Raw genomic sequence first — 12746 nt, forward strand, 5'->3', positions numbered from 1 at the left:
CAAAGAACAGGCCTATCCTGAAGGCCAGAGCAGGCTTGTTCCTTATTGGGTTCACCAGTAAACCAAATTCTTAGTAGATGCAAATAAGGGGGGTGGCTCGCTGAGCCCTTTTCTGCAAAGGTATAGGGTACACATGAGAAAAGACCCCCCCCCAAATCTCTAAGTCAGCAGGTAGGTAGTTGTAGGAATCTTACCTTTCTGCTAACCAGGAAGCCAGCTGCCACTGCCAGGCCATGTGTAAAGTTATCAATGGTATTGGCCAGTAGGTTGAGGTACCCACTGATCTGCAGGGAGAAGTCAGAGAAATTGGTAAGTGATAGAACAGAATGAGGTCCATGGCAGAAAGCTCTAAATCCAGCCAAGAGACAGATTAGACACTCTGGGACAGATTAAACATGGTAGCAGCAAGGCACCACTGTTCAGTGGCTTGAACCCTGTATCTGTGCTCCAGTCTAACTGCGTGGTGTCACATTTAGCTTTAAAACAGGAAAGTGACATCAGAAGTGGAAATAGCTCCAGAGACAGAAAAAGAAGGAGGAAGAGAGACTTGCTAAAGAATGAAAATGGAATTAAGAGTGCAGGACTAAATATGATGATAATGCAATCAGAGATTCCAAGCAACAAACGCTAATTTAGAGGTGGCTGCTGGGTTACAGTAAAAACCAAAGCAGGACAGCTCACAAACACCAGCAGACTCTCCTTGTGCCTGAAGAAGGGTGTGTGTGCCTGAAAGCTTGCAAAGAGCATTTTTTCCAACTATTTAGTTGGTCTAATAAAAGATATCACATTTACCCAAAGAACCTTGTCTGTCAATATAAGCCAAGCCTCTTTGCTCATCAAATATACAGTTATATATTAAACTGTCAAATGCCTCCCATGCGAAAGGTGAGAAGCATAGTGTGGCAAATCCAACATGGTTGAAGTTATTTTTCTGTGGCTTAAAAACAAACCCCTGCAGTCCTTTCACACCTCCTCTAAGGGTATGGACAAACAGACACATTACAGTATGTTAAAGGGAACTGAGGATTTACCATACATCAGCTGCTCCATGGTAACAAGTCCATTTGCCTACCCTTACCCCACAGAGTGAAAGCTAAACCACTGATACTTAATCCTGTTTCACCAAGAGCTGAACTGCCCTGGTTTAGCTTTCATTTACCATGGGTTAAGACACGCCTATTGACAGTTACCTCATGTCAGCTGCTCCACAGAAAGACCCAACCCCTTTTAAACTCTTAATTGTTTGTTTGTCCATCCTTTAGAGTTGGCTGGTGCTTATTCACATAACCTGATAAACACATGCAAATGTCTCTCTTTTTTAGTGTTCTCTTTTTTAGTAAGATGCCTGTATCTGTAGTCTTTGTTAAAGTGTTATACAGATGATTAGTGCTACAGAGCAAGGTTCCTAAGGGGCTTCATGAAGTCATCTTTTCATCCACATAATAGAAAACTCTGCTTGAGGCATCACTCATTTTGGCTTAAATAAAGTACAGGAAACCACCTAGAGAGATGGGAAAGCTTTCTTAAAAGTGACCAAGATTCCAGATCTATCAAACCTGTTTCAGAAGGCTCATTTCTTGTGAACTCAGCCTCTCTTGTTTTCATGTACATTATCAGCTGCATAATCCTAAAGGAGTACAGTAGTTTTGGTGAGATGGATATGCAGTCATTGGTATAGCAGGGTCCTGACCTACTAATGGTTTTGAGTGGCCGCACGATCAGTACAGTGTTAGTGGAGGGACCGGAGCACAGACTGTCAATACTGACAGCTAAAATTTAGTACAAGTTAGAGCTGCTGTTTTGCTTCTGCTTTTAGACCAGAGTGAGTTAGCACAAACCAGTTTAGAGGGGGAAGATCACTATGTGGGCCATTGTGACTAGTTTATTGTCCAAGCCAGCAGCTGAAGGAGGTAGGAGGAGTGAGCCATGAGCCTGCTACTCATAGCCTAGCAGCTGATCTCCCATGGCCATTGGGACATCCTTGCAATAGTGTTAGTTTATTTCTACATGTGCAGCCATACAGCTAAGTGTCTGCGAGCAGTGAAGAGGTGGTATCTCACCACCTGTCCAAAGTGGTCTTGTAAATTTAATTTATGGAGAGAGAGAAGACTGTAGAACTCTGCTGGTGAAAACTGAGAGACATGGAGCAGTTTTCCATCACCACTCTGAGCTGGCTGAAGACACTGTCAAGCTAAGCTAACTCAAATTATGTTATGTATACAAGTCAACAGTAAATTGGGGTCAACTGTTGGATGCTGCAGAGGTTGAGTAGCCTGAACACTAAGGTATGATCTGCTCACTTTGCCATAAGGAGGTTGCCTATTAGTGCAGTAAGGCCTGCATTTTTAGAGGGTCTTGATCAGGGAGTCTAGCTGCTACGCATTGAGGCTGTTTGGTGAAGTCCAGCAGTTCCATTGAGTTTCATGATTTTTCTTAGGAATGGGAGGCTGAAATGGTTTTCTTTTTATGTGGGTTGGCAGGCTTACATGCCTCTGAAGGAGGACCCAATCATTCCTGTTAGAAGTAGGTGAAGTTGTTTATTGACTTTCACCAGGCCAGACAGGCACGGATTTATTTCTAGGAGATGGCTTGAGTGTTTCTTCAGTGTTTCTCCAGCTTTACCATGTCTGGAACAGCAAGTGGCTTCTGTTACCTGTTCTCATAGTGGTGTTTTTTACCCCAGAATATTCATCTCTTAAAGTGCAAACTCCTAATTAGAGGCATTATCTACTGCCCCAAAGTAACATCTTTGTGATTTTCAAATGATTTTCAAACATCAAGTATACTTACAACTAAGTATGAAAACAAAGGGTAGGAAATGAACAGGACAAGTTTAAAAGTTAATTATAGGAGAAGTTTAAAAGATAACCTGTTCTAAGGGATTAGTAGAAGTGGAGCAAGTTAAAGGGATTTTGCTGAAACTTTCCAATAAAATTGTGTTTGGATGAAACATAAATCTTAGCGTAAGAGAAATGCTTTGAAAAGTTATGAACAGGTGAAATCAGGGTTAACATAGAGAATGTTTTTGCCATCTCACTTCACACAAGTACTAATGTAAAAATTAAAATAATTACTGGATAAAAATAGAATCAACCCTAACTATATGCAAAAAAGAAAAAAAACACAACATGAAATTTAGGGGGGAAATGCAGACATAAAAAGGAAAAAAAAACAGAACAATCTCTTTGTGGGTATTTCTTTAAGAATGGGAGCAGCAACATCCCTAGATTTCATTGCAAATTGCTTTCTGTTTTCATTCTTACCCGCTGTTTCCAGTCACATGTAGCTAACTGAAATTTTTCTTCACACTGAGATTTTCCAGGATTGGGCTTTGCTCAAAGGATGGTAACAATCATTTATTTAAGTTTAAACAAAAATGCTTCAGCCTACTCAGAGTGCAAGTAGAGAAAACACACACTTCATGATTAAAATGCCATAACCTTTTCTGTCCGTGGCTTGGGTGAAAGCTCTCATAGACAAAAAGCAAAACCTTGGAGCCTCGTAGAAAACTTGGTTTTGATTTGACAGTTATAAACCTGTGCCACTTACATTCTGAGAACAAACAATATGCTCGTGAACTGCACAGCTAGGGAGAGAATTTCTGCTCACAATGCAGGACAAATGTAGCTATGCAATGGAACCTACTGCTGCAAGTCAGTAGGAAACCCTGAGCCGGGGGAGAAACAGAAAAGCTCTGATGTTTCTGTAATGAACAAAGATACTGTGAAAAAAGTCACAAGCCCTTATGGATCCCCTATTATTTCATTTAGGTGCAAAAGACGCATCTATATGACTTCTAAGGAGGGTGAGATTATTTTTTTTGGCAGCAGCTAGAGTGAAAAATTCATAGGGCCAGAAAAGCAAACAAGAGGGAGCATGAACATCAGCCAGTGAGGAAGGCACTGCCCTGAGAGGGGGGGATTCCTGGGTTTTATTCCCTGCTGCCAAGACCATTCATACGTTTTGCATGAAACAGTCATTCGTGAAAACAAAGAAATTTCCTTGGCAGCAAGGACTGCAAACCTAGACTCTCCTCTTTTAGGGCACTGCCATAACTACCAGGCTACAGTTACACTCTCTCCTGGGTTGCTCTCCTTCTGGCCCCATGGAACTTGCACTCTTGACTACCTAATGGTCTAACTTAAACAGAAAGGTGTCCTCACCCAGCCTAGTGCATAGCCTGGGGGTTATGTCACAGTCCTAGGAGAAGGAAAATGTGAGTTTGTGTTCCTTCAGAATGATGAGGGTCTAGAGATCAGTATGCCCCGCTCACTGGGCAAATGGTCTAATCATCAGGCTACTGGACAAAAGGTAGGCACAGCCACCAGCTATATTTTATAATGAGCTGAGTGGAGGCTGACAGCAAATGTCACTAAGTGTGTGCTATGTCCTTGCCTTAAGAATCAGGAATTTAGGCAGACTATAGGCATTTCCCATATCACTTTGGATTTCAAGAGGGATTAAGTAGGAGTTAGCCATGTAGGTAGCAAATCTTGAAGGCTTCTGACCTTGTGCAGTAATGCAAGTCTGGGTCAGATGCGCAAGCCTAGGTGTGGTTTTGCATATGCAGAAAGGGTGGGGCTCGGGTTATGAAGACATAACGGTACTTCCTGACTTTCAAAAGCATCATTTTTGGGGACTTTGATGTAGTTTCACATATAACATTTTAGAGGGAAAAGGTGTCCAATCTGCTCCAGGTGCTTGGAGGTTTCAGATTTGAATAAACTACTCTGCAAATCACCCATAAAAAGAACACTTAAAAAAAAGTAAGTGGCTTTTTCCACAATCCACTAGACCAGGTGGTTTAACTACCAAGAAATGTAGCAGCCTCCACAGCCTGACTGAATTTCAAGCCCCTCCCCTTTTAAAACAAAGGCAGTTTCACTTGGGAGCACATGGAGGACACTGTGTACCCTTTTTGCTGCAGTATGGGCTTTGCCAGCTGGCCATTTACCTTGATTTTTCTGTCAGGTGGGTGAGACTGATGAGAGGAACCATTACACTGAGTCACACCTGTTCCTGTTCTTTGGACTGTGCTTGTTGCCTTCTGCGGAGAGAAGCTGCTTCCATTTGGAACCCTTTTGGCTGGTGCTCTGGAATCACTGTCCTGAGTCAGGAGAGAAGCAACTGTTACGCTACTTCCCTCTTACCCCACAGACCAAGCATGCAGATAGGACAGAAGAAATTTCCTTTTACTCTTAATCCTTCCACCCCAAGGCATAATCCCAATACCCTTCAGTACCAAGGCCTGCTGATCACAACCTTGAGACATGAAAAAAATATCAGGGCAGTTTTATGCAAAATTACTGAATTTGGATTAATGTACTGAAAATCTGAGCACACTGGACAAACCCATGTGAACCAGAGGTACTCAACCTACAGCCCATGGAACTGTGTCATCCAGCTGGCAGGGCCCTCCACAGGTCTGGAAATTTGGCAGCAGGTGAGCAGTGGCATGATTAATTACCACAGCAGAGCACAGCACCATGGCAATTAAAGCTGCCACTACTACCATGCCACTAAACTTCTGGACCTAAGCAGTCCCACAGGCTGGATAACATCCCCCACATGCTGGATTGTGCTGATGCATAGGGTTGGTTCAGTTATTCAGTATATGAGTGAATAAAAATTCTGACAAAAATTGACGTGCCCTTGTGGAAGTGAGATGATAATCTAAATGACAATTTTATTGTGTAATATCAGCAGCCAGCTAGGGTTCAGCCTATAAATATTCCAAGGCCAGTTCAAATGCTTCGGAAGCAGCAAAGTTTGCTGAAGTGCACTGAACCAGGAATCAAAAGTTGCATTTATTTTTCAATGTTAAAAACAGAAGTATGCAGGAGATGGACTACAGCATGTGTAGAAACAATGACCAATTGCCCCTTTGTTACTGGGCAACTCCTGTCTGATCTACTACATTGTATCAACTGGCCAATTAAAAGATCTTTCTGGTATGTGATCTGCCAATCATATAGGCCAAAAGAATATCCTCCCAAACACAGGGAAGCAGAAAGAAATTCCACTCAAAAAGAAGGGAAGAGCCCACCCTTAGGCCATGGGCTCAGCAAGAAGGCATGAATAGGTATTCATGAAATAGAGCTCTAAAACTTGGCAGAGCAGAAACCCAGCTGGACCTGAAAGAGAAAGGGGGCCTAGCAGTCAGGAGCCTAACTACTGGAAGCAGAAAACTATGCTAAAATGAGGAACTCTATCACCCTGGAGTGAACACACCAAACCTCAAACAAAGGAGGAGTCCTTTCCTATCCTACATCTTCCAGAGCTAATGACTTCTCCCCACTTTGTCATACACTCACTGTGCCGAGCCGATCTTGCTCATCGTTCTCTGAAAATATCTTCTCCAGCACCAGGAAGGTCAGAAAGCCAATGATCACCCAGAGACCTAAAAGCTTCTGCTGATGGAAGCTCTGTCCTTCTCCTAGAAAACAAAGAAAACCCCTCAGGGCACCTCAAGGTGGCTAACAGGGAATGCCCCTGCAGCTCAGTTTGTGACCAAGAAGCCTGAGACAAGAACATGGGGCAAGGACATTTCCTTTGGCCCTATGAGAAGCACAGAACAGTGCCTCAGTGCTCATCCCCAACTCAAGAATGCCCTCTACAGCCACAGTCCTCAGTATCCCAAAACTCAGCAGTGGTGTCCTGCCCATCTCCCATCATGCTATGGAATTTTCCCTTGTGTCCAGCTCCACAGCAAGCTGTGTGAAGCTGAGCAAAAGTGGAGTCTCCCACCAGAGGTTGCAGGGATGTCTGTGTCAGCACAGATCCTACAGATAAGTCTGACTGAGCAGCAAGCCCAAACAGGAAAGTTTGTGCCTCAGGAAGCTGAACCAAAGACTTGTCTTCAACATCCTGCCACACCCGAGCAAATTATTAACTATAAAATGTTCCTTCTAATTAGGGATGAACCTCTCCTATTATTCTCCAATCAGCCTGGCTGGAGGGGCAAAGACTGTGGTACGCCAGAAGCATAGATGTGTGGAGTATGCAAACCCAGAAGCTTAAAACCTAGGGACACGACTAAAAGTAGAATGAACATGCTTAGGCAGAAAGGTGCAGTCACAGGGGCCAGAGCGCTGGTACACAGCTCTATCAGCTCCACCAGGGCAGTGAGAAAGGGAAAGAAACAGTTAATCAGCAGAGCTTTGCAGACAATATTTTTTAATTCCTACTGCTTAGGTGGGAACAGATTCTGGGAAGTTCAGGTCATCTTTGTGTTCCCTACATTCTCATCAGGGAAAGGATTCCTGGATTCCCATCAGGATTGGACACAGATAAACATAATCTCAATCCTGGGACAGGAAATGCTGAGACCTGAGCTCCTTGCAGAACTGTTTCAAATGAGTCAGAAGGTGTTCCTTTCTTACTGAGCAGCTATTTATAAGGTCCAGTCAGCAGTCGGCCTCCCATGACCCTTGTTTACCCAAGTGCAAAGACATAATCACCATACATTTCCATGGGCTCTTTAGGAAACTGTTACTGGAAATGGTGAAGGCTGTATCAGTTGTTTCTCAAGCTCTAGCTCAGGTCAGGCCAGATCCACCCCATCTGGAGCAGCTGGTGTACTGGGGGTTCAGGTAGCTGCACCTTCTGCTTCCCTTCCCACTGCTCACACACTCTAAAGAAAGTCAGTCCCCAACTAGCCCTTAAGCAAAGATCTGAGTACTGTTAGGCCAAGGAATGTAGCACAGAAGTGAGTTCCAAAGTCAAGAGCCTTTGCTGAAGGGACCCCCAAGAGCAGAAGCAGGGAAAAAGGCCAAAGTCCCCTGGCATCCTCTGGGGACCTCTTTGGAAAAATGATTCACACAAACCCCAGGGCAGTCAGTGCCCAGGACAGGCTCTAGGCCATCAGGCACTTGTGCAACCCCAGTGTTACCTGCTGTGGCACTGCAGGTATAGGCCCAGGCCTCTGGGAGCATATGCAGGAACACGTTTCCCAGCAGTCCACCAATTGCAAAACTTAAGAGCTGCTTCAAGCGACAGGATCCCGCTGGAAGACAAACAGAAAAAGCCACTCAGAGCCCAGCCTGATGATCAAACATGGTCTGCCAGGTCCCAAGGGGAAAAAATAGTGAGGATGTGTGGAAACAAACTTGTCTCCAGTATCCAGACTGGATACATAAGCTCTCCACCAGAAGACTAAGAACCCAAATTATAGGAATTGGTCTTTTAACAGGAATGGATTTGCCTGCATTTAAGCAGGCAGCATGTCTAGGGCACAAAGAAGATCCCAATTCCTGTGTTAGACATAAGAACACCACACCCACTGGTCAGCGTGGCTGTCAACAGGCGTTTGGAGGGGGTGGGGGTGGAAACTAAAACAAAACAGCACTTTACCAGAAGAAGCAGCGCAGTGCTTTCACCCAGCTCCCCAGCATCTGTATAGATCAGGCACTTCAGCAGGGCCTTTTGGCACGTTTGTCTAAAACGGATTCAATTAGCTATTAGATAGAAGTGCCAAAAAGCCCCGCTGAAGCACATGATCTATACAGATGTTGGACAAGCTGAGTCAAACTAACACGATACCTCATTTGGGAATGCACTGTGCTCGGTGAGGGGGTGCGCTGAGCTGAAAGGAAAGCACTGTTTTGTTTTGTTTTTTATGTCTGTAAGCAGCCTGCCTTAACATTTGGGGTGGGAGGCATCACAGAGGAGGTTTACCTTCTGATCGCAGAGTGGCTCCTGTCTCAAGGGGAATTACCAGCAAGGGGAGAACCCCACTCAGCCCCACCATGACCGAGCCAATCAGAGAACAGATCCAGGCATCCAGTCGCTCTCCACTGAACAGGTTTCCCCAGGACTCAACCTCCTTCTCACACAGTGGATTGGCACTGGAGACAGCATGGCTCCCTGTGGGCTGATGGGCTTCACAGGCCATGCTGAGCAGAAACAAGGCATGGATCCCATGAGGCAGAAGCCGATTCCCTGTCATCGTGGAGCTGTCTCAATCTCTACAAGGGAAAAGGAACAGTCGAGTTCTAAGACATGATGCAAGAGTCCACTCCAAGTCCTCCCACCCTTCAACCTGTTTATTTTCCTGGGTAACTTTGGTTCCACAATTATTCCCCTTAACACAAAGGTCCCACATTTTTCCTTATTTTCTGTCTCCTTTCAGTTTGCTGGCTTGATCATGACACCAGAGGACTGGGAAACCCTTTACCTGCCCATTTGCTCCTGGGTGTGCTCTCCCTGGGTAAAAAAGCTTAACTCCCTGCCTTGTTCCTCAGCATCCAGATCCACAAAGCCTAGGATGCTCACAGCCAATTCACAGACAACAATTTGCACTGCTGGCTGATTTCAAGAAGGGCTTTGTGTATAAATGCTATCAAGACAAAATATTACAAAGGGAATTAAGTAATGCCATGCTGGAGCAGAGGCCCCACCTATACTTTACTTGACATCAAATGGGACTAGAAAACCAACTCCCCAGTGGAGATCTGCTGCTGCACAACTGCCAGATTACTGGAAAAAGTGGTGCCAGAACAGCATGCTTGCGCAAAGGGTGTCCATTGCTCGAACTACAGGGAGGCACTATATTTTGATATCAAAATTTGGGGTGAGGTGGGCACGCTAGTAGGAAGGGAAAGACTGCAGCAAGACCTGGATAGGTTGCAGGGGTGGGCTAACAAAAACAGGATGCATTTCAGTACTGACAAGTGCAGGGTGCTGCACTTGGGCAGTAGTAACCAGCAGCACACTTATAAGATGGGGAAACTCCCTTCTTGAGAGCATGGAGGCAGAAAGGGATCTTGGAGTCATTATTGACTCCAAGATGAACATGGGCCAACAACGTGAGGTCACGGTCGGCAGGGCCAACTGGACCCTATCATGCATCCACAGGTGCATCTCAAGTAGGGCCAAGGAGGTGATCCTCCCCCTCTACGCAACACTGGTCAGGCCACAGCTGGAGTACTGTGTCCAGTTCTGGGCACCCCACTTCAAGAGGGATGTGGACAACATTGAGAGGGTCCAGAGGAGGGCCACCTGCATGATCCAGGGACAGCAGGGCAGACCCTACAATGAGAGGCTGCGGGACCTAAACCTGTTCAGCCTTCACAAGAGAAGGCTGAGGGGGGACCTGGTGACCGTCTATAAACTCACTAGGGGGGACCAGAAGGGTTTGGGGGAGACCTTGTTTCCCCTAGCGCCCCCAGGGATAACAAGGAATAACGGCCACAAGTTGTTGGAGGGTAGGTTTTGATTAGACATCTGTAAGAACTACTTCACAGTTAGGGCGGCTAGGATCTGGAACCGACTTCCAAGGGAAGTGGTGCTGGCTCCTACCCTGGTGGTCTTTAAGAAGAGGCTCGATGCCTACCTGGCTGGGGTCACTTGAGCCCAGTTTCTCTCCTGCCCAGGCAGGGGGTCGGACTTGAAGATCTACAAGGTCCCTTCCGACCCTACTTCTATGATTCTATGACTGGGGCAGGTTTCACTCAGATTGGGCAGCTGAAGCATTTTTCTTAAAACCATCTGCTATTCACCTTTAACAGGAGCACTTCAAGTAAGTTTGGGAAACAACAGTTGCAATAGCCTGTTGGATCACTACACTGCACCAGGCACCCTCTTCTCCATGCACTGGATGCAAACTCCTCATAAAAGGTGCAAACTGTTGCCATAACTCTTACCCCCTATTTTTGATCCCTCTGTTGAGGCACAAATGATCTCCCTACTGCAATCCTTGAGACAAGGGATCATAATAATTCTTGGGAGATGTGTTTCTGAACTGTCTCATAACTACTATGGATAGCCCTGGTTCCCAAAGACAGGAATCAAGTTAGAGAATATCAATATATAAGAGGCACAAAAGACAGACCTCTGCTGTGCGATGGGGGAAAAATCCAGTCAGGGCAAACACTATGGGCAGAGCTTTATGCTGCACAACTGCCTTCAGCACAAAGTTATTACAGTACACACATCTAAAACCACAAGCTACTGTCACTACCAGCATTCCCTGCAAGGCTCACTACAAACATGCCAGTCTAGACTAGCAAACCCTGAACTTGCAGTGACAGGATGTACACATTTGCTCTGAATTTCTGGAAGAGGAGAGGCAGGTTGGCTGAATGACTCTGGGTAAAGATAAGAGGGAAAAAAACAAATGATAAAATGGAAGTGATTTATGACAGACTATCTATTCAGGAGGTGGTGGTGCAGGTGGCTTTTAGTGAGCAAATGTTGGAGGCATCCAAAGGACAGGACCTGAGGGTAACTGAGGACTCTGCACAGATACTGGTTGGAAAAAAAACAGTACTACAAGACAGACAATCCATCAAGTTCCTGGAATGTACTGGGGATAACTTCTTGTTCAGAAGGTGGAAAAAGCTACGGTGAAGTAGCTATTTTAGATTTAGTTCTGACTAATAAGGAAGAATTAATTTAGAATTTGAAGGCAGAAAGAAATATGGGTAAAAGTGATAAAGAAATGATAGAGCCCATTATTTTAATGAAAGAAAGGTGTGAGAGTAGCAGAATAAGGTTTCACAAAAGCAAACTTCAACAAATTCAGGGAACTGCAGAGGTCGTTTCTTAGGAAGGCAGTCTGAGGAGTGCAGGAGACTTGGCACTTACTGAAACTATTACATGCAAAGGGGCAAACTATCCTAATACAAAAGGAAAAACAGAAGCAGAGTGACAAACCAGATGGACCTCTTTATTGTACCAAGGACAGATTTTCAGAGCTCTTCCAGGACCTGAAAATCAACCAGATAATATAAAAAATTGGAAACAAATATGATTAGGATGAGTATAAAAGCACAACAAGCACATAGGGATCCATGTAAGCTAAGACACAAAGTGAGTTTCATTTGACAAGAGACACAAGAAGCAACAAGAGAAGGTTCTATAAACATATTAGAAATAAGAGGAAAACCAGAGAAGGCACATATATGCTTGTTACCATGCAAAAAAAAGAGAGTAGATAACCGACAATGCAGAAACTACTAGAGGGTTCCGTGACTTTTTGCTTCAGTTTTCATAAAATTTAACAGTGACCAGATATTTAGAGAGATTAATTTTAATGAGATAGGAGAACAGGGGAAGAATAGGCTAAAGTACACTTAGATGAGAGAGACCTATTTCTAGGAGGTGGTGCCTAGTGACATTCATTCTAGACTACTGAAGGAACAGGCAAAGTAAACTCTGAACTACTGGTGACCACGCTCAAGAATTTGTGGGGCGAAGATAAGGTCCCAGAGGATCAGAGAAAGGCAAGCATAGCACCTACTTTTCAACAAGGAAAAAAGAAGCTAAACTTATTCTCTCCCCTATGCCCACACAAAGCCCTTTATTCTGGGATCTTATTGTACTTGTGAAGTACCAAGATAACATTTTTGCCTTGGGACAACTGGGACTAATTTGAGTTAACTGCCATTCAAGCTGCATGTAAACAACTGTCCCTTGGCCTATTTTGGGACCATCAGCCCTAAGGCAAACCAGTTGTCCCTTTTCAGTCGGAAGGATCCAGTGCCAACACCCAGAAGGATTCTGGAGCAACTCATTGTTATCTAAATCAATTTCTAAATATTTAGAAAATAATAAAACAACAGCCAACATGGATGTGTGAAGAGCACATTGCATCAAACCAATCTGCCATATTTACCTGAATTTAAGACCACTTCCCAATAATTATACATAGAAGACTTATACATTTGCTATAATTTTCCATATACGGAATATAATTATTGGAGAACTGTCTTAAATTCATCCCCACCCCCACTGCAGTAGGGAAA

General features: G+C 44.5%; 1 protein-coding gene across 1 annotated transcript in view; it reads right to left on the reverse strand.

Moving 5' to 3' along the window:
- The window catches only part of SLC39A13 (solute carrier family 39 member 13), a 19843-nt gene extending 8119 nt beyond the window's left edge, over positions 1–11724 (reverse strand). Inside the window, exons 1-6 of the mRNA XM_006034648.3 lie at positions 11656–11724; positions 8677–8966; positions 7892–8005; positions 6315–6436; positions 4955–5107; positions 195–284 (exon numbers count right to left, since the gene is read on the reverse strand). Of these exons, the coding sequence (XP_006034710.1) occupies positions 195–284; positions 4955–5107; positions 6315–6436; positions 7892–8005; positions 8677–8947 (750 nt within the window). The 5' untranslated portion in view covers positions 8948–8966; positions 11656–11724. The remainder of the gene's footprint in view (positions 1–194; positions 285–4954; positions 5108–6314; positions 6437–7891; positions 8006–8676; positions 8967–11655) is intronic.
- Positions 11725–12746: the final 1022 nt, after the last annotated feature.

Source organism: Alligator sinensis, unplaced genomic scaffold (assembly GCF_000455745.1).
Source record: "Alligator sinensis unplaced genomic scaffold, ASM45574v1 scaffold686_1, whole genome shotgun sequence".
In the NCBI taxonomy this organism is placed as follows: domain Eukaryota; kingdom Metazoa; phylum Chordata; order Crocodylia; family Alligatoridae; genus Alligator; species Alligator sinensis.